Genomic DNA, 19,150 nt, shown 5'->3' on the forward strand with positions numbered 1-19,150 from the left:
GCACAGATATGCTCTTCTTGGATTGCTAACTGCTGTGGTGTGTTATGCTGAGGTTTTGTTATGCATCCTGAAGGGCTCACCAGATACACCACTAACCGCACCATGTCATACTGAAAGGTTTTGCCCAAGTTATGACAGAATTAGGTCCTGGTTTGATTTAGGATCTGAAATGTCCCGTGGTGAACATTAATCTAAGGGGTTTGTAAAACAAATCCCCTGTGAAGGTGGAAAGTTGTTAATCTGCTGTCTCTGAACATTGCCTTCTGCAGATATTCTCACGTTTTCAGAGAAATTTTAAACAGCAAATTCAGTATATGTGTGCCTCAAAGATTATCTATTTTTATCAACATCTGTGGAAAGAGGAAGCTTATATGTCTTTTCAGAGGTGGATCTTAGCTGCAAAGTTCCCGACAGAGAGCCACTTGCAGCTGTCTTTAAACAAAATATGAAACAATAATAGAAACAGTAAATACTAGTTAGGTTAACACTGTATTTCTGAAAGCAGCTAATGTGTTTAAGTGAAATTAAAGGACCTGTCTCACTTTTTCTAGTCAAGTATGTCTTTTCTCATTTTCTGTATGTTCACAGGCATGTAAATATGAAAGGGGTCTAATAACACACAAAAAAGGGTTGTGCAACACACTGAAACCTAATTAAGTGCACTCTTTTCATAAACTAGTCAAAAGGCAATCAGTTCATGGCTTCAAAACAATTTGCACGACAATGATCTTCCACTGCTATTGTCCCATGCTAGAATTTTTTTTTGATCATCTGAATCACTGCACAGCAGCAGCTATAGGAGTCCATTTTCATTAATTAAACATGTTTTATTCCCTGTAGTCCAATTTATTTGACAAGCACTTTTAGTGAAATATCAGGAGTATAATCTCTCTTGAGCAGTCTTTTTTTTTTTTAATGAGAATTTACAGCACAGGTGGTCTTCTCAGGTAACATCTAACACATGAAAGCTTTCATGTGATTTTTGTTGGTTATTTTCCACTCCTTAATATCGGTAGATATGCTCCTCTGTGAATTAATATACTATTCATACATAGTTAAAATGATGTAATCTCTGAAATACAAATTTAATTCTTCTGTCACCTGATACTGCACTCTTTCAGAGTTTATATTTAAATAACTGCCATCTTCTTTGTGAACTACTTTCTCCCCCTTTTACTTTCGTAAAATATGCTGTACACAATACATGTAGTGTCTGCACTTTAACTGTAACCGTGAAGTGCTCTAAGCACTTCACTTTAGTAACTGCAATGTCTTGCCCAGGAGGTTGGACAGATGCAGTATGCGTTTATAAACATATAGGTAACATCAAGCCCTATAGCAATTACTGCTAGGTGATTGCTAGGAGTATTATACATAGAATATGTATCATCATAGCATTCTCCAAACACACAGAACATATAGAAGGATTTATTGTGGTTTCCCTACTTTGCAAAAGCTTCACTATATGGCTGACTTCAGTAACACTGCTCATGGGACAGCCTGGCCTTCTGACTTTGACTGAACGAGGCTGGTGACTTCTTCCTCAAATGCAAAATTCACCCCTAAGGTCATGTTACTGATTCACTTTTTCTTATGGGAAAATACGTCTCACTTTCCAGATAGTGTTGGTTTGTGTTGTAAGGCTTTACTGCTGGACACAGGGACGTCCCCCCATCCACAAAGAGGGGCATGTGGTACGAAGACACGTGTTTCACTCCCAGCTAAAAACTTCCACCCATGGCGGAGACCAGCCCTCTCTCCTTGGTCACAGCCTCTGTGCAGCGTCTTGTCTCCTGCCGCAGGGCAAAAAAGGAACAGGAAATTGTGGTGGTTTAGTTCCTTCCAACCATGACTCCATGGTGGGTCTGGGCTACTGCCAGCTCAGCTATGGAGAAACTGGGCTGAGATGGAAGATAAACATGTGCCCCACCAATCATCCCTCTGCAGATGTTGTTCTCATGATCCAGCTGCAAATAAGAGGTAAAGTGAGAAGCAGGCTCACAAGGCTGGGGCTGTCCTTCCCAGATGAGCCACCTCTTCTTTATCTTCCAAGGCTGCCCTGGCAACCTGGAGCTGGATATCTTATACATTTATTAAAAAACTGTTGATGCTGCTAACCAGGAACATGATGAAATACGATAAGGATAAATCCATGTCCAGCTAAGACTTTCTGAGATGTATTGTTGACACTGAGTCTTCCTTTAAATACTCCTTAATACAGCATATAAATGAAAGCATATGTGCTGGGAAGGTTGTGCTCTACAACCCTCCCCAAAACTTGCATCTGGGTCTCTTGTAACTGCATTCCCTTTGAGAACAAAGACTACCTTCAGTATAAGGGTATCCAAAATGGTCACTGGATACAAGATAAGCTGTAGTTTCATTCATTCAAGAACATCTTAAGTAATTTGTCTTTTCTGTTGTTCTGTCTTCCTACATCATGGTTGCTCTTCCGTTCTTTGGATTGTCTGTGCACGCAATTGCCATTATGTGGTAGTTCAGAAGAACGTTAGAAATTTATTCATTCCACTGTTTTCTAGACAGCTCATCCCTTCAGCTTGCAGGACTGCTGAAGGTTCCTTTGGTGTTGCTGTTGCAGCAATGAGGCTGGCTGCCACCCCAAGCATGACATTCATCATCTGTATGACAAGCCAGTGTCAGTAACCCAAGGTGTGTGGGGGTGTGGATTAATTTTTAGTCTATCTTCAAACATTTTTGAAACACTGATTTTACCCCTCTGCTCCCTTACTGTTATCAATCTCCTGCCCTGTGATGTCCAGCAATAATGCCAGAGTTGCCCAGCATAGACTGGTAGCCTGTCCCAGTGATTGTTCTTTCCACTTGGCAACAGCACTCCAAGCAGACCTTTTACACTGTCTGTACACGCAGACTTTCAACCTTTACATCCTCTGTCTGCTGCAGGACATCCTTTTGGAGACTGGCCTTTTCAGCACTCCCATGCACTTTCTCTTCCATATTTAAAATATCGTATCTGGCACAACTGTAAAGGGCTTTTGTTAGACACCTTTGTTTGCCTGGGATCTGAAAGCCCAAAGCAACACGAGCACTTTACTGCCCTTTCTCCGCTTGCTTCATTTGATCTGTAGCACCTTCCTTCTGATTTAATAAAGAGTTCATTTTTAAAAAGATGGTTTTGCGCTTCATCATTTAAAAGATTTGCAAAACTGTCCAAAGGATACTTAAACAGAAGATTTTACATTCTATAGGGCTCCCTATCACATTGGGATCTACAGACAGTGTTCATATGATATTGTAAGAGAGGCAGGATTAGACTTGCTGAAAAACCTTGTCTTTATCATTGCTTTGATTTATTTCAGCCTTCGCTTCCATCAGATACTTAGCATTGTGAGGAACCATGACACCATTTTAATTAAAAAAAATCATGACTTGACCACAGATATATGGGCTGCTATCTTGGCTCATATAAAAATTAAACCAGAGCATTGGACTAACATAGTTTGTTTTGCTTCTGTCCATTGCGTGTAATAACAGCAACTTCCTAAATTTGCCAGCTGTCCTTGTTCAGGATCTGTGTCTGACTGTTTCTATAACACAGCCAGCTACCCCAACTTTACATGTTTATTTTCCTTCCAGAATAAAACAGGCAAGTTTTATCTCACCTGACTTGAGTCTCCCTATCACGACTGGACTATAAATTCAGTGAGGTAGTGGACACGGGCTCCATACACGGCCGCATCGAGTCTTTGCTGGTGCAAACAGAGGTGCCTTGCTGGGATGAGGCTTGGGTAGGTGACTGGAGCCCCTGACCCCCAGAGTGGGAGAGAGTAATTTCAGACGTGGATCTAACAGGTTCTGGCAGCATCCCTCCTGGCTCTCTGCTACTGTGGCTTGCATAAGCAAGCATGTGGGCAATTCCCACCACATCCCTGGTATGGAAAGGCCATGGTGGGCTGCTGGATTGAACCCTGCCTCCTGTTCTGCACACTGACAGCTTCCAGCTGAGACAAAGCTTAGGAAACATGACAGAGTCAGAATAATGGTCTAGCAATTGGAAGAACAAACCCGAATGCTCTTCAGCACAAGCCTGAATGCTGCACGTCCTGCATAGGGCACACCTATACGGACCCACGCACCCGCAGACATGGGGACCGAACACCGCACTCTACACAGCCTGGAGGGAAGTAAATCCAATTCATAAGCTACACTGCTTTGTCTCTGATGGACCTATTAACTCAGACCCAGCATGACATTAACAGCACTTTGCAGCTCTCGACCCACAAGTTCACTTTTGGCCAACTTGAAACACAGGCAGAGTTCCCATTTGTGCGCAGCCATGGAAGCAGACGTGGTTACTGGAGGGTCATACAAAGACAATTACGAACGCTCTGAAGGAAACTACACGAAGTCTAAGTGATGACACAGAAAACATCTATTGACAACCTCAGGACAATGAGCAAATGAAGGTTATTTGGAAGGAAGGAAACTGGAGAGCCTCTCACAATGATCCAAATTCTGTATGGCCTTTTACTTTTCAGCTTTGTCTCCAGAGGTAGTAAAATCCAGCAAAAAGATTAATCACAGATTAAATAATTTCAAAGATTAAAAACCCAAATTAAAAGTCAACTTTAGCTTTCCGCCAGCCTCAGTGATTCTTTTCTCCTTCAGTGTTTATGCCCTGATGTGATGGCAACCACTCTTTCTGGAAACCTACTCTTTGATCAATATTGTTTTGCATTAAGTTATAATTTCTGCTCTCCTGTGTGGGTCTGAGATTTGGAACCTGTGTAAATTCAGAGGTGACAGCCTGAACTATTCAATTAGTCCTGCCCAGGCTAGATTTTTTGTGTCCACATTAGCATGACTGCATATCAAACACCACTGTTCCAGCTCATTGCAGTGCCCCAATACTGAAACCTCCCTGGCAAGTTCTCATTCGTGTGAGGCTGCACAAGTAGTAAAAGACTCAGGTCTTCTTGCCTATGACAAAAGAAGCCCGGAGGCCAAAAGAGCTCTTTTCTACAGAAACTTGAAATAGCCCTTTAAAGCTTATCATGCGAATGCCACTACCTGGAAAAGAAAGGTTTTTGCTGGAGATGTCTAGGGGGAAATCTGATACTAATCAAATACTGCTGTAGCCTGAAATGACATAACTTAGCTAGAGACCAGAGGGGAGGAAAGGAAGCTCAAAAGAAAAGAAAAAAAAAAGGAAGAAGACTTGAAAAGGAAACAAACAAACAAAAATTTACCACCTTTTATCCATATCTTCGGTTCATAGATTGGCCCATTCCCCAGTTAGTAAGTGCAGAGGATATAAGTAAACAGTTTTCTGACAGGAAGAAACAGCGACTCCTGACTGTGTTGGACAAAAGACAACATCCTCTTCCCTTGACTTTCACTTAGCTGGACTACGTAAGATGAATGGTTTCAGCTTCATCTTCCCTGCCAGATTCTCTAAGCCACTGATTATAGAGGTAAGTCCTTTTCTGCAAATGTGAAGTTAACCAGGTATATTGGGTTTCCGTGGCCAGGTTTTGGTAGTGGGGGGGCTACAGGGGTGGCTTCTGTGAGAAGCTGCTGGAAGCTTCCCCTGTGTCTGACAGAGCCAATGCCAGCCGGCTCCGAGACGGACCTGCTGCTGGCCAAGGCCAAGTCCATCAGTGATGGTGGTAGCACCTCTGGGATAACAGATTTAAGAAGGGGAAGGAAAACCTGCACAATTGCAGCCGGTGAGAGGAGTGAGAATATGTGAGAGAAAAACAACCCCGCAGACCCCCAGGGCAGTGCAGAAGGAGGGGGAGGAGATGCTTCAGGTTCCGGAGCAGAGATTCCCCTGCAGCCCGTGGTGATGAAGACCACGGTGAGGCAGGCTGTCCCCCTGCAGCCCGGGGAGGTCCACGGGGGAGCAGATCTCCACCTGCAGCCCGGGGAGGACCCCACGCCGGAGGAGGTGGGTGCCCAAAGGAGGCTGTGATCCCATGGGAAGCCCACACTGGAGCAGGCTCCTGGCAGGTCCTGCGGACCCGTGGGAAGGACTCGCGTTGGAGAAGTTTGTGGAGTACTGTCTCCTGTGGGTGGGACCGACACTGGAGCAGGGGAAGAGAGTGAGGAGGAAGGAGCGGCAAAGACAACGTGTGATGAACTGACCACAATCCCCATTCCCTGACCCGCCATGTGCCGCTCGGGGGGAGAAGATAGAGAAATCGGGAGTGAAGTTGAGACCAGGAAGAAGGGAGGGGTGGGGGGAAGGTCTTCTAAGATTTGGGTTTATTTCTCAATACCGTACTCTGATTTGATTGGTAATAAATTAAATTAATTTCCCTGAGTCAAGTCTGTTTTGCCTGTGATGGTAACTGGTGAGTGATCTCTCCCTGTCCTTGTCTCAACCCACGAGCTTTTCACTGTGTTTTTCTCCGCCTGTCCAGTTGAGGAGGGAAGTGATAGAGCAGTTTGGTGGGTACCTGGCATCCAGCTAGGGTCAACCCACCACAGGAGGTTAATCTATCTGGAAACTGGGTGACCAGAACTAGTACTGCATAAAGGCTTTGTCTCATATTTTGTACTGATTTTTCCTTCCTGGCTTCATTTGCAGTGTGTGTTATCAAACCCAGCGGGACTCACATAGAGAAGAAACTCTCTGTTGAATAAAAGCCAGACTGGAGAAGGCTGGTGACTTATGCAAAATTTTTTATTTTGGAATCTAAAGTGTTAGATCTAATCTGAACTTGATAGAACTTCTATAGTCTTACTGAATCTCTCCCTTTTTTTTAATCCTTACTATTCTGTACAGGCATACACAACCCTTCACTCAAGACCATGAAGTGGCCTATCCAAACAGTCTCTCTAAAGGAAAATGCTGAGTGGAAAAAGTCTGACTTGTCTTTCTGCATAATGTTCTCTCTAAACAGGCAGATATGAAGCTACAATATTTTAGGGACAGAAGTAGAAAAGCATTTAAAAATTAAAAATCAAACCTAAAGGAGCATCTTAGCAGAGAGGGGACAATAGATGTGGGAAAACAATAAGGCAGTGGAAAAGCAAGGAAAGATTCATGAAAGTGGAAATAGGGGTTGTTTCTATAAGAAAGTATGTAGAGCCATGAAAACTGCAGGAGTAAAGAAACATTCAGGTACGTCCAGGTTCTCGCAGCTCTGAGGTTCCAGCTTACTAATAGCAACAGAAAAGCCCTCTGAAAAACATGCTGGCTTTGGAGAGTAACTTTGTGTCAGATCATCTGTGGAACAAATCTGGGTACTGCTTAAGTCAAATAAATTCATATTTCACTACTGTCATACAAACACAGTGGAGTATGTTTCACTCACTAAAGTACTATGTTACACCTCATGCACCCCATCATCTTGGTGATCTATGAAGTGCTTTCTAGGAATATAAATCTTGAAACCATATTATTCCTTCCCCTCCACATTAGAAGATGCAATATTGACCTTGGTAGCCCCATGCAAGAGTTCAATGACCAGTTCAGGCCCAGGCTTCTCACCAGTAAGTTCTTCAAATTACGGCTTTACAAATGACTGTTGTTTTTAAATGATCGCTAATGTTCCTTTCCTTTGAGAGGTTTGGAGGATCTCCCAGGGCATGAGGAAGCAGGAATGAACAAGGAGAGACATAGAGACTGTGGTGAGCGAGAACTTGCTGTGGTTATAGCAATATCTCTTGGGCCCTGAGGAACTTCGTGCCTTTCATGAGGCTCCTCGGGGGACTCTGAGATCTTGGCCAATGGATGCCCAGGGGCCATGGCAGGGCAGAAAGGTAAGTGCCTGGGCCACATTGGACAGAAAGGCAATGGGACAAACAGGAGCTGGAACAGGGTAGGGGACCCTTGTCCACTAGTGAGTAGGAAAGTGCTTGAAGCCACGTGGCGTGAGGAGATGTCATCTGTAACCAGGGGAGGTGTCTACAGCCATTCATTTAAACTTATTTTGTAATTATGACCAATAATCACATTGACCCTGCCTGCAAGTCACAAGGAACAGCCCTAACTCATCCATCACACTCAAACTCGACTCTCTACGCTGCCAGTGCTGAGTGTGTAATAGATGTTCACCATCATGCTGATCCTCATCTCTCCCCACTGAGTGGGCAGGCAGACGGGCCAGCGTTAGCAGCCCTCAAGGGCAGGCAGCACGGACTGCTCCTTGCTCTCTCAGAAGTGGTGAGTCCTACCCAAGAGGATACAACCCTACATCCTCGCCAAGGGGAACCTGGAGTTCAAACACCATGTCCAAGTGCCTGGCTAGGGAAGGGGCAGCTGGAAACAAGTGTGAGCAGGGCATGGCAGAAAGATGCACATGTTTTTCAACAAGAAACGCATTTGACGGAAAACTGTAAACCTTCCTGAGACGCTACGAATTATTGCTGGCTGACTTGAGACACAGCTGGATTGAGCCGAAAGAGGGCTTAGGTAAGGAAACAATACTTTTTTTTTCTTTATTTATTTGCCTCCTTCTCCATTTCTGAGAGAAAACACCACAAATTGCTTAAACTCAGAGGGCAGTATTCTCATCCCTGTAAGCATAGCTAGCAATGAATTATCGGCTCAATGGAATGCTCTGGTCTCTAAAGCAATGCAATGTTTTCAAAAAGCTGTCTGGTGAGAACCAATAATATATACAATAAATCTCTGTCATGTGTAGTTAGGGACACTAAATGCCTTCAACTCCAGACACAGTTCACAAAATGCGATTATAGCTGTGTTGCTGACTGTGTTTCAAAGAGCCTACAGCAAACAGAGTCCAAATCAGCACATTGGAAATGTGCCCAGGAATGGCATGAAAATTAATTGAGTAAGCAGCAAAATAGCATTATAATAAGGTTTCTGCATTTCTCAGCTGAATGCAGGTGGCGTTTCAAGTTTGGAGCACTTACCAGCAGGTGCTGTGGCAGTTTTTGGTGCTGGAAGTAAGCTCCTGCGTGGAGGTGCTGTGCTGCTCAGTACCTGCGTCGTGCTCTTGCTGCTCCCCTTGGGGACATCTTTAGAAGGTGCAGATACCTTGGGAGTGGTTTGCTCTTCATTTCCAAAGCTGGAACCTGCACGAGACCAAAATTGCTCTAATTATAAGTTCATAAAAAATGTATGCGAACTGTGGCATACAGACTGAGCTTGTATCAGCAATTATAATCTACAAAGACACATTCTCATTGCAGCTTGGGCTAAGTTACATGGACCTTTGCCAATACAAACAGTTATGTAGAAATAAAGAGTTCCCAGCAAGTTACTTAAATGCTAAGTCTTGGCAGCTGTTGGAGTCTCAGTCCAACAGGAACTTAACACCTGCTTTTGGTCTAGCTCCATAAAGGTATCTGGCTGCAAGGCTCATAAAGAAACCAATTCTAAATATCTGAGTGGATGAGTTGGTTTTGGCTTCAGAGTTGCTACAGGAGCCACCCTACACACTCACCCTAACACTTGGGAATTGCTGATTGTCAGAATAAAGGGGAATAGCAGGCCTCAGTGGTGCAAGGCACCAAATTCTGCTACCCAGGAGGGATTTCCCACAGACAGCCTCTCAGACCACACGCAGGCATTTGAATAATAAGGTGGAAAAAAAATAAAAATTCTGCCTTAACTTTCACATCCACTTCAATCATATTCTCATAATGAATCTTAGGTTGCCAAAGTTTCCAGTTTATATTGACCTCTTTCAAAACCTCTAATGGGTTTGCTTTCTTCCTGCATTTGACATCTAGGGAATAACGACATCCTAGGCTCCTTGTAGACACAAGGAAATCAATCTTTTCTTAACATTTGAAAAAGGCAAAGTTGGAGTGTCTTCTTTACCTATTTTGTAGAAAGCCTAAGAGGAGCAAAAGATTACAGCACATCTGGACTTGAACATTTGCAGAAGGATGAACATTTTGTTTGAAAAAATGAGTGAAGATTGTGGCAAGAAATACATAGAATTTCAGAAAAGGGCTATAATTTTTATTTCCATTATTTTAAAGAGATACAATACAATACTATTTAGGTACTGCCTGCAGGAAAACGATAACATTATTTTAATAATTGGCATGTCCAAGTCTGCAGTATTTTTAAGACGTAGGCTTCTTAAATGTGTGTAAGTGAAGGAGAGATATTTTTTTTTGCCTTTCTTACTGAAAATCCACCAGAAAAAAAGTGCGGGTTGGAAAAGAAAATCCTCTTTTCTGATAGAAGAAGAATATACCTTTTGGCTCTGACAAAACAGCTTTAAGTTTTGCTGTGTCTTTAAGGCTGCTTGCATATAAGTCTTAGTTTAAAGCGCATATCTGCAGTATACATGGACTTCTACAAACACATTTGACCTTTGTTCAAATAATAAGCCACATTAAAAATTCAAACAAAACAGTGTACTATACTCTACACAAGAACAGAAAAACCTGAAGCATTTGTCATCTTTACACTGCTGTGCCCATAACAACCCCTCAGCATGTCAGGTCGTTGTTTTATATCCAAAGTACACAGATTTTTCACCCGTGTAACAAACATTTAAGATTACGTGCTGAATTATCTGCTGACAAAACACTGCTGACTTCAGTAAAGTCAGGTCAGCAGAAAATCTCACCCAGTCTGGCCCAGTCTCCTCTGCGGCTGTGCACGAGGACATCTCTACCAGGTGCCAGGGGGCTGTTATAGCGTGTGTGTCCAGCTCGGTCTGTTTGCATCACGCTCCTGAAGTTACTCCTGAAGTGATCTCAGCTATTTGCTCACCCAGTCGGTTTGGGTAGCGCTGCTTGTATAAAATTTTTTCTTTCCTCGGCTATTTGTTTAAAAGTTTCAATTGTAGAAACACTAATCTTGAAGAGGAAATTATTCCTATTATTTGCAGAGAAATGCCGTTCAAGTGCTCTTTAATGGAAACCTTTTATTCTATTGTGAAATGTATTATATGGAGAATGTTTCAACTCACAAATCTGGCTGAATGGAAGCAATTCCCGCATCGAAGAACAAGGTGTCCAGGGGAGTTACATAACCTCTCATTAAAAAAAAAGTTTAAAAGCTTTTCTAGGTATTGAAGAAGAAGTGCCGCCAGCTGAAAACACTTTTATAGTCTAAAACACAACATAAGAGGTCTGCTAATTATAGAAATGAGTGGGTGGGAAAGCCGACAAAAGTGGCCTCACAAGGTCCCCTGAACTGGAACTGCCTGGTGCCTGGAGAGAGCCGGCCGTGCGCCTCGTGCTGTGGCTGGACAAACTCCTTCAGGAGGAAAAAAAAAAAACCAAAGAAAAAAAGTGATTCAGCTTTTGATCTTTTAATAAGAAACGGACTCAGGGAGCGAAGCTGCATCGCTGTAGTGGGTGTCCGTGGCAACGCTCCAGTGGACCCACCACGGGGCACAGCCTGGCCTGGCGGCCAAGCTGGAGGCACCTCTGGGAAAATGTGTTTAAGAAACAGCAAAACATTGCCCTGCTGTGAGGAAAAAAGTGTCAGAAACGGCCCAGGCGAGCACCAGGGGCAGAGAAGAAGGAGGGGGAGGAGGTGTTCCCCACCGCTCCTGGAGAAGACCGTGGTGAAGCCGGTATTGCCCTGCAGCTGGCGGAGAGGACCACGGTGGAGCAGATATCCACACTGCAGGCCGTGGAGGACCCCACGCTGGAGCAGGTTTATCCTGAGGGACTGCAGCCCATGAGAAAGACCCATGCTGGAGCAGGGAAAAGTGTGAGAAGGAAGAAGTGGCAGAGGGGAACTATTATGGACTGACTGCAACCCCCATTCCCCACCCGCCCCGCGCTGCTCGATGGGGAGGCGGGATGGAGGAGGTAGAGGAGTTGGGAAGGAAGAAGTGAAGCTGAGCCTGGGGAAAAAAAAGGGGGTGAGGGGGGAAGCTGGTTTAGGGTTTTTGTCTTTGTTTCTCACCATTCAACTCTATTTTAATTGGAAATATATCAAATAATTTTCCCCGAGTCAAGTCTGTTTTGTCTGTGACAGCAACTTGTAAGCGATCTCCTTGTCTTTAACTCTGCCCGTGAGCTTTTTCAGCTTATTTGCTTCCTCATCCTGTTGAGGAGGGGTAGGGAGAGAGTGGCTGGGTGGGCATCTGGCAGCCAGCCAAGGTCAACCCACCACAATAGCAATATTAATATATCCAGGATTTGTTGAGATAAGGTCAATGTTTAACACGAGACAATGTCTCACGCTTTGCTCTTCAATCACAGATGGAGTTCAGAAAGAGGTAGTGGGGTACAACAACACATGCGTGTATAATATGCCTCCAAAAACAAATGTTTGCTGCTTCCATGGATATCACTAGGACAGTGTCTAGCTCCCCAGGAGCAGTGCAAAGTGAGCTCCACCTTGCTACACATGGTGCTGGATTCCACTTTTCAAATAGCATTCAAAGAAGAAATGAAATTAAAGATCCAGGAAAATGCATATTCCTCATGATCTAAGAAAAAAATAAAGGTTTTCATTTACTCAGAGGAATTCACCTTTCTGAAGGAAAATCAGAAAGACTATTCATCAGATGGTACTTGTCAGTCCATCAGGAGATAATGCCTTCCACCATTATCCGCAGCCACTGAGTCAGTAGCATCTGCCCTCCCAGAACACCAGTTCTTATTTTTCAGTAAACGCCTGTACAGAAACACCAGATGTGCAGTGCGTGAACAGTTTCCAGGTGATCTCATCCTCCGCTGTATTGTACCTCTTCCCTCCTACTCCTCTACTTTTGCATTCTATCTAAACCAGGGGAGACTCCTTGCTTGCCTTTGAAGCACCTGGCAAGTCATTTGGGTGCTCCTACATAAAACGCCCTGTATTTCTGCAGACTCTGTACTCTACGAGGAGCAGCACTGCTGACTTTGCAGTAGAGTATTTAACAGACTATTAACTATCTGCTGGAGCTAAAGGCCTTCAGCCTCACTTTTATCATCTCCTCACTATGAGCCCCAAGGAATCCTACTTTTCTGCTTGTGAAAAAAATACAGAGAAGAAGAAAAGGTGTTTGAAGACTTGCAGATACTTTGGAGAGTCCCAGCTGCACCCACTCATCCCCTACACTGTTATGCCAGTAAAGACATGCAGAAGTCAGGGCTGGCGATGTACTGTAGGCTACCTGTTCAAAGAAAACTACAACCAAAATCCCACTGGCTCCCAGATGGCTTGAGCCACCTCTCTCTGTATCTGCCACCATTTTCTTCACCATGTGGAAGCCCGACAGCCACAGCTTTCCTTGCCTGCACTTAAGGGCAATAAAGTCTCCTTCTGTTGGAAAACTTGAATCCTTTCTAGAAAAACAGCTTATCTGACAATGCCTATGGGTCTGCTTTGCTGAGCAACAGACCCCAAAAGAGTATTAAAGCATGAGCGAAGCTGCTTCTGCAGTTCCCTGTCTTGTGGGCTGCATGTGAAGCCTATCGAGATGGACTGAGCTTCCAGCTCTTCACAGCAGGTCAAGCATTTGCTGCACTGGCCGCAGGCTTGGAGCTGTTAGCTCCCCACCACAGCTGTAATCACACCCAAGACACTGGGAACGTGCTGGCGTTGCGAATGTGCACTGAATCACAAACATTTACCCAGAGTGTCCTGGTTTGGGCTGCGATAGAGTTAATTTTTTTCCCAGCTGGTACAGTGCTGTGGTTTGGATTTAGTGTGAGAATAATGTTGACCACACACTGATGTTTAGCTGTTGCCACGTAGCGCTTATCCTGAGTTAAAGACTGCTCAGTTTCCCAGGCTCTGCCAGCAAGCAGGCTACAAGAAGGTGGGAGGGAACACGGCCAGGAGAGCTGAGCCAAACTAGCCAAAGGGATATTCCATACCATAGACATAGAACGTCGTGCTCAGTGTATAAACTGGGGGGAGCTGGCCAGGAGGGGCGGATCGCTGCTCAGGCATCGGTCAGTGGGTGGTGAGCAATAGAATTGTGCACCACTTGTCTTTTCTTGGGTTTTATTTCTCTCTTTTTGTTGTATTCCTTTTCATTACCATTCTCATTATATTTTATTATTATTATAATATTTTATTTTAGTTATTAAACCCTTCTTATCTCAACCCACGGGTTTTACTTTTTTTTCCCCGATTCTCCTCCCCATCCCACTGTGAGTGGGGAGGAGTGAGCCAGCAGCTGTGTGCTCCTTCGCTGCTGGCTGGGGTTAGACCATGGCACAGGGCAATAGCAAGTCCTTTCCATCTTAAAGATTCTTAGACACTACTTGACACCAAGTTTAATGGCAATGAAGGTAGTCTAACTGTTGCAGCAGTGATCCCACTTAGCATTTCTAAAGCAGTTTTCAGTCATGGAACTAAATGAGCTTTACAAATAATGAAGGAGTTGAGCCACTTTCCAAACTCACAGAGCAAGGGAATACCAGAGACAGACAGGAAAAGCGAGCAGGAAAACCTGATGATGAGTAAGGCTGGAATTACTTTTTTTCACCTGCAGAACATTAGGATGCATTAATCCTCTGGGTTTTACTAGGCTTCACTTCTGTGCCCAGTTTTCAAGCAGAAATACAAGCACAAAATGAAACTTAAAATCACTACCAGGGGCAATAGTCTGATTAGGAAAATACCTAAACTACTGTGACTAATCAGGTGATGTCTAAAACAAAAACCCGCAAGACACACTTTTCACTAAATTCGAATGTTTGCCCATCCTTCAATTAATGTCCACTTTTTATTTCTGATTTTTACTTGTATAGTGGTAAATAATTTTTATAGATTGATTACAAGCTATGCAGCCTGCCAGCTGAGCTGAGCTGTTTATTTCACTGTTTTAAGGGTTACTGTTTTAAAGTCCAACACTGCGTATTTCAATATAACATGTCACAGCGTAATTATCAAGAGACACGATTGAATGTACAGTTCTGTAGCTCAAGCTGAAACAATGCTATTGACCAAGCGGTGCAGTGTGATCATTAGCCCTGAGGGGTTACCATGCTATTATGATGTTATGATAGCAGATGAGATTACTAGCCGGCTAATTTGTTTTTTTGTCTTTGCTGAAAGCCAGTGCCTGGTGTTTCCTGATACAACAGGCCTAATGTGCAACAGATCATGCACAAGCTGATGACAGGTTTCTATTCCATCCAGAACAAGAAGCTTAAGGATTGATGTTCACACAATGCTTAAACCTACCTTACTTACCTCAAAGTATTCTTTCCCATTGCACTTTTTTTGGCTCAAAGGTGTTTGAGAAATAATCCCCTTTAACATATTTATTTTAGAGGAGGTTTGTGCACGCCCACATGCCTTTATAAAAGCTGATTTTTCAGAAGTCGTAGCATTCAAAACTGAAACCTGAATTTTGATTTTTGAGCTTAATAACTTCCTTCAAAATAAGGAGCACCACCAAATCTGCAGCGCCTGTCAGCACAGGAGCCAGCTCTCTGAGCTTCAGATGGCTTTGGGGCTCTGCACTGCAGATGACTGCCTCTGAGACAGCCCCTTCATTTCTAGGGAGGGAGTTTGGTGCCATCACTGATGATTAATGACAACTATGTGATCAGTCATGGCTTTTGTACGCTACCACTTACATCTGTAAGAGATTACTGCATGCCCGTCCTTTTTGCCCGTTCTCTTCGGTCCTAAAGCCAAGCACCTTTCTCCTATGACACCCGCTCTCAGACAGTTTTGGCCCCTCAGATCTGTCCATGCAGATAGCTGTCGGGGCACCTGAAGGGTGGGAACCCTGCAAAGTCGACCGTCGCCAGAAGAGCTGCAAAAGCACCTCTGTGCAGATGCACTGGCAGGCTCCTCCTTCGCTCCCAGCTGCCCATGATTGCTTCTGCAGCCAGAGGCTGGATCCTGCACTTCCAGCCGATCCAGGCAAACAAAACACAGAGGTGGTGTTTCTGGCAGGGCAGAGGGAAGCATCACCTCTTCAGTCTGTGCTTTCCTAACTCAACTGGCAGCTGCACTGCCAGGACAGCACTGGCAACCCTACTCATGGCAGGATGCCCTTGCAGACATGGCCTTTAGTTGAGCCTTGGTCTATCAGGCTGTATCTATGCCGCTAAATAAAAGCTGACCAAGTGGCATAGGCTGACTCAACCTGACACCACTCAGGCTAACTATAGCAGCTTTTCCCAAGCAGTCCAAACCACAGGCACAGTGTGAAGAACAGGGTGTGGGATCAGGAGACTGGGCTTAGCCTGGCTTCCAGGCTCTCCCCTGCTCCCCAGCACAGCTGGACTTGCAGCCAAGCAGCATCCACCGAGCTGGGCTGCGTGTGCTCCCAGCCCACGGCAAAGGAGGTCATTCAGCTTAGCCTCACCTGCAACAAAGCAGGTTTAAGAGAAGTGGAGGTGTTTTGCCTCTGCCAGGCGGAACTGAAGCTCTTTACATGTTTTACTGGTTTTGATGACTTAGAGGTTTTGAGATCTAGATTAATTTTTGTGGTACAGACCCATCTTCAGTGTCCTTCATACATAACAGAGAGTAGAAATACAGCCTTCTGCTGATGCACCTCCTTGTATCAAGACTAACTTATTCATTTCACCTCACCCATTAAAATACACATTTTAGGATCCATCTAAATGGATTTCTTACTCGAGTGGAGTTACGTGCTACTCCCTACTGAAATATTAGAAGCCTCATTGGGCAAGGTGAAAATTTCACCACAAAGTAAAACTTCTGTACGTGTTAGTGGGAGCTGCAGACAACTGGCTGACTATGCCACACTTTGGAATCACATAACACATTTTGGGGGGGCTGCTGTGAAATGTTACACCTCTACTAGGCAAGATAAGCATTTCATTTTGTAATAAAATTTCACCGTGTGTTGGTGGTAGTTTTGCCTACCACTGGCAGATTGTACAGCTGTTCGGCTAGCTGAGCTCATTTGTATAGCTGGCTAATTAAAGCCCCATAGGGTATAGAGTGAAGACAGCATACTATTTTGCTGATTAGTCATAACGTTTGTCAAAAAGGATAACGTAAGGTTATGGGAATCTTGCCAAAGATATCTGGACTATGCAGACATGTTAAAATGGGCCTGAGACATCACTGCATATCCACCTTCTGAAAGGGCCATCTCTTGGCACTACTTGGAGCTGAACTGTCAAAGGTCATTCATTCATGATGAAATCTTCCCTGCAAACTTTCCTCATTCAGTATATGACTCTGATCACAGTGACAAGAAACATCCCACGTCATGAAGACTCTGCTGAAGAGTCTTGTGTGGTACCCTGAGGAGCTGAGGCAGTAGGACTGCACACTGGGGAAAGGTTTGCTTCTCTAACAGAGAAGAGAGAAACACATCTGCTGTAAGCTTCTCCTAGACATACAGATTAAGATTTCTAACAGATCAGATCAGAGTAACCTGATCTTATTGTATAATTACTGAAGCCTATTAATTAATTGTAGGAAGGCAGGTTCTTAACACCTGAGGTACACTTGAAGGCAAGAAAGTACTCATAGTGCTTTTGGAAGCTCTACTTGCTGACACAAGTTATGAAGAAGAGATTACAGATCAGTTAAACATTTGAATTCCTCTCAGCAGGTTCTTTTCCAGAGAGAAAATAAGTAGCTATATCCAAGCAACAGATTTTTTTAAATCCCATGTTCAGTAAATTTACTGAAATGAACTGTTATTGACGGCTGAATTTGTAAGAAATACTGTATTTGATCCCAGTGAGGGCAACTGAAGTGTTGTCTTCTATGCAAGCCAAGTTTGACTTAGGATGAGCACTTTTAGGAAAAATGCTACTCTCTATACTAAGCAAAAAGCACATGAAATAAAACAGGAGCACAATTTTGCTTCAGGTATTGTCTGGCAGAGTCATCCACCATCTTACAGAAGAGATCGATGAATACAGGTCCAAGGGCTGCTTCTCCTCCTTGTTGCCCAGCAGAGTGGTCTTCTACAACCACAACAATTCCCAGGTACTGTAGAGCTGTCAAAGTAACACCAAGCATTGATGGCATTTTTGCCAAGGACACATCTACACTCCAATGCCCTCAGCTGCCAGAATGGCCACTGGGATCCCCAGTGGTTGCCCCAAAGTTGGAATAACCAGAAAGAAGATACAGATAACATCCATTTGCTATCAGCACTAAAGCATTAATGGCATATATCAACCTACTTTGGGGGGAATTTTCCTGGGTAGGAAGGTTTCGATGTTGCTAGGTAGTACTTCAGTCCCAGCATCCACATTTCTAGAAACACCAGTTTTGTAACACGGCTTGTGCTCATGACCATCTGTTCTAATGGCACCATGCCTACTTCTGAACTGGCATGCCAGTTTTAACAGGGCACAGGCACCCATGAAAGATAGGATTAGAAGTGACATCTGCTCCGCAAGAAGTTCCTCCTGATGGCAAGAAGTGCCAAATTAGAGCCACATGCCTTATTATAAAGGAATGACATCTGTTGACACTTACAGCATTATATCATCAACAAATGCCTCTTTCCTGGAATTGCTGCTTCTAATTTGCTTGAGCGCTGGCTTGGATTGCCATATTTGGACACTTAAAGGGATATAATCCTTGGTAAAAGTGTTAATGACATTCGAATGGTGTTAATGAATTTCCATCAGCTTTAGCAATCCATACTGGATGCCACAGCTCACCAGACCGGGAGAGGTTAAGCAATGCCCTTACAATTGTCAGTGCTTAAGGTCTGGTAGCATTCAGTCCTGCTCTTTCTTGCCAAGCCACAATAACATGTGTGCTACAGTTTACGTGGAATTATGCTAGATCAAAGAGCTAATAAATGTGTCTGCCTTCTTCCTTGGCACAACGATGACTTCAGAGCATGCAATATGGGCTAGGGAGGGGAGAGGTCATACTGAAACCTCAAAGATGGAAGAGCCCTAGAGAGTCTCCAGCTAGTCACTAATTAATTGCATTTTATGAGCTCAGGCCCAGATTCTCAAAGCTGCTTAGGAACTTAACTCCTATTTCATTTCACATTCAAATTCAACTCACACTACTTATTCTTAATCACCATCCCAGCCCTGAAGGAGTTTCAAACCAACAGATGTCTCCATTTCAGAGTATGAAGGATGCAAGCAGCTGAGCAGAACTTCCCATGAATGCTGAGCAATGCTTTGGTTGGAGGAGAAAGGTGGTGACAGGCACCAAACCTGCACTGTGCTTTGGAAACAGGTAGGGAGGCATCTAAGCTGTTCAGAGCAGCCATTCGCTGTGCTGAGGTCATGTTTGTCCTCTTGGACACCATGCTGTTCAAGAAAAAATTTTGCCCATCTTTTATAGAATAGCTTGGGT

At 44.0% G+C, this 19,150-nt stretch overlaps 1 protein-coding gene across 4 annotated transcripts in view; it reads right to left on the minus strand.

The window, feature by feature from the left end:
* The window catches only part of MTUS2 (microtubule associated scaffold protein 2), a 305,198-nt gene that overhangs the window by 71,295 nt on the left and 214,753 nt on the right, over nucleotides 1-19,150 (minus strand). For all 4 annotated transcript variants that reach the window (XM_049823283.1, XM_049823284.1, XM_049823285.1 and 1 more), the window contains one exon: nucleotides 8,866-9,027. In XM_049823283.1, coding sequence (XP_049679240.1) covers nucleotides 8,866-9,027 — 162 coding nt within the window. The remainder of the gene's footprint in view (nucleotides 1-8,865; nucleotides 9,028-19,150) is intronic.

This window comes from Accipiter gentilis, chromosome 19, assembly GCF_929443795.1.
Source record: "Accipiter gentilis chromosome 19, bAccGen1.1, whole genome shotgun sequence".
Lineage (NCBI taxonomy): Eukaryota > Metazoa > Chordata > Aves > Accipitriformes > Accipitridae > Astur > Astur gentilis.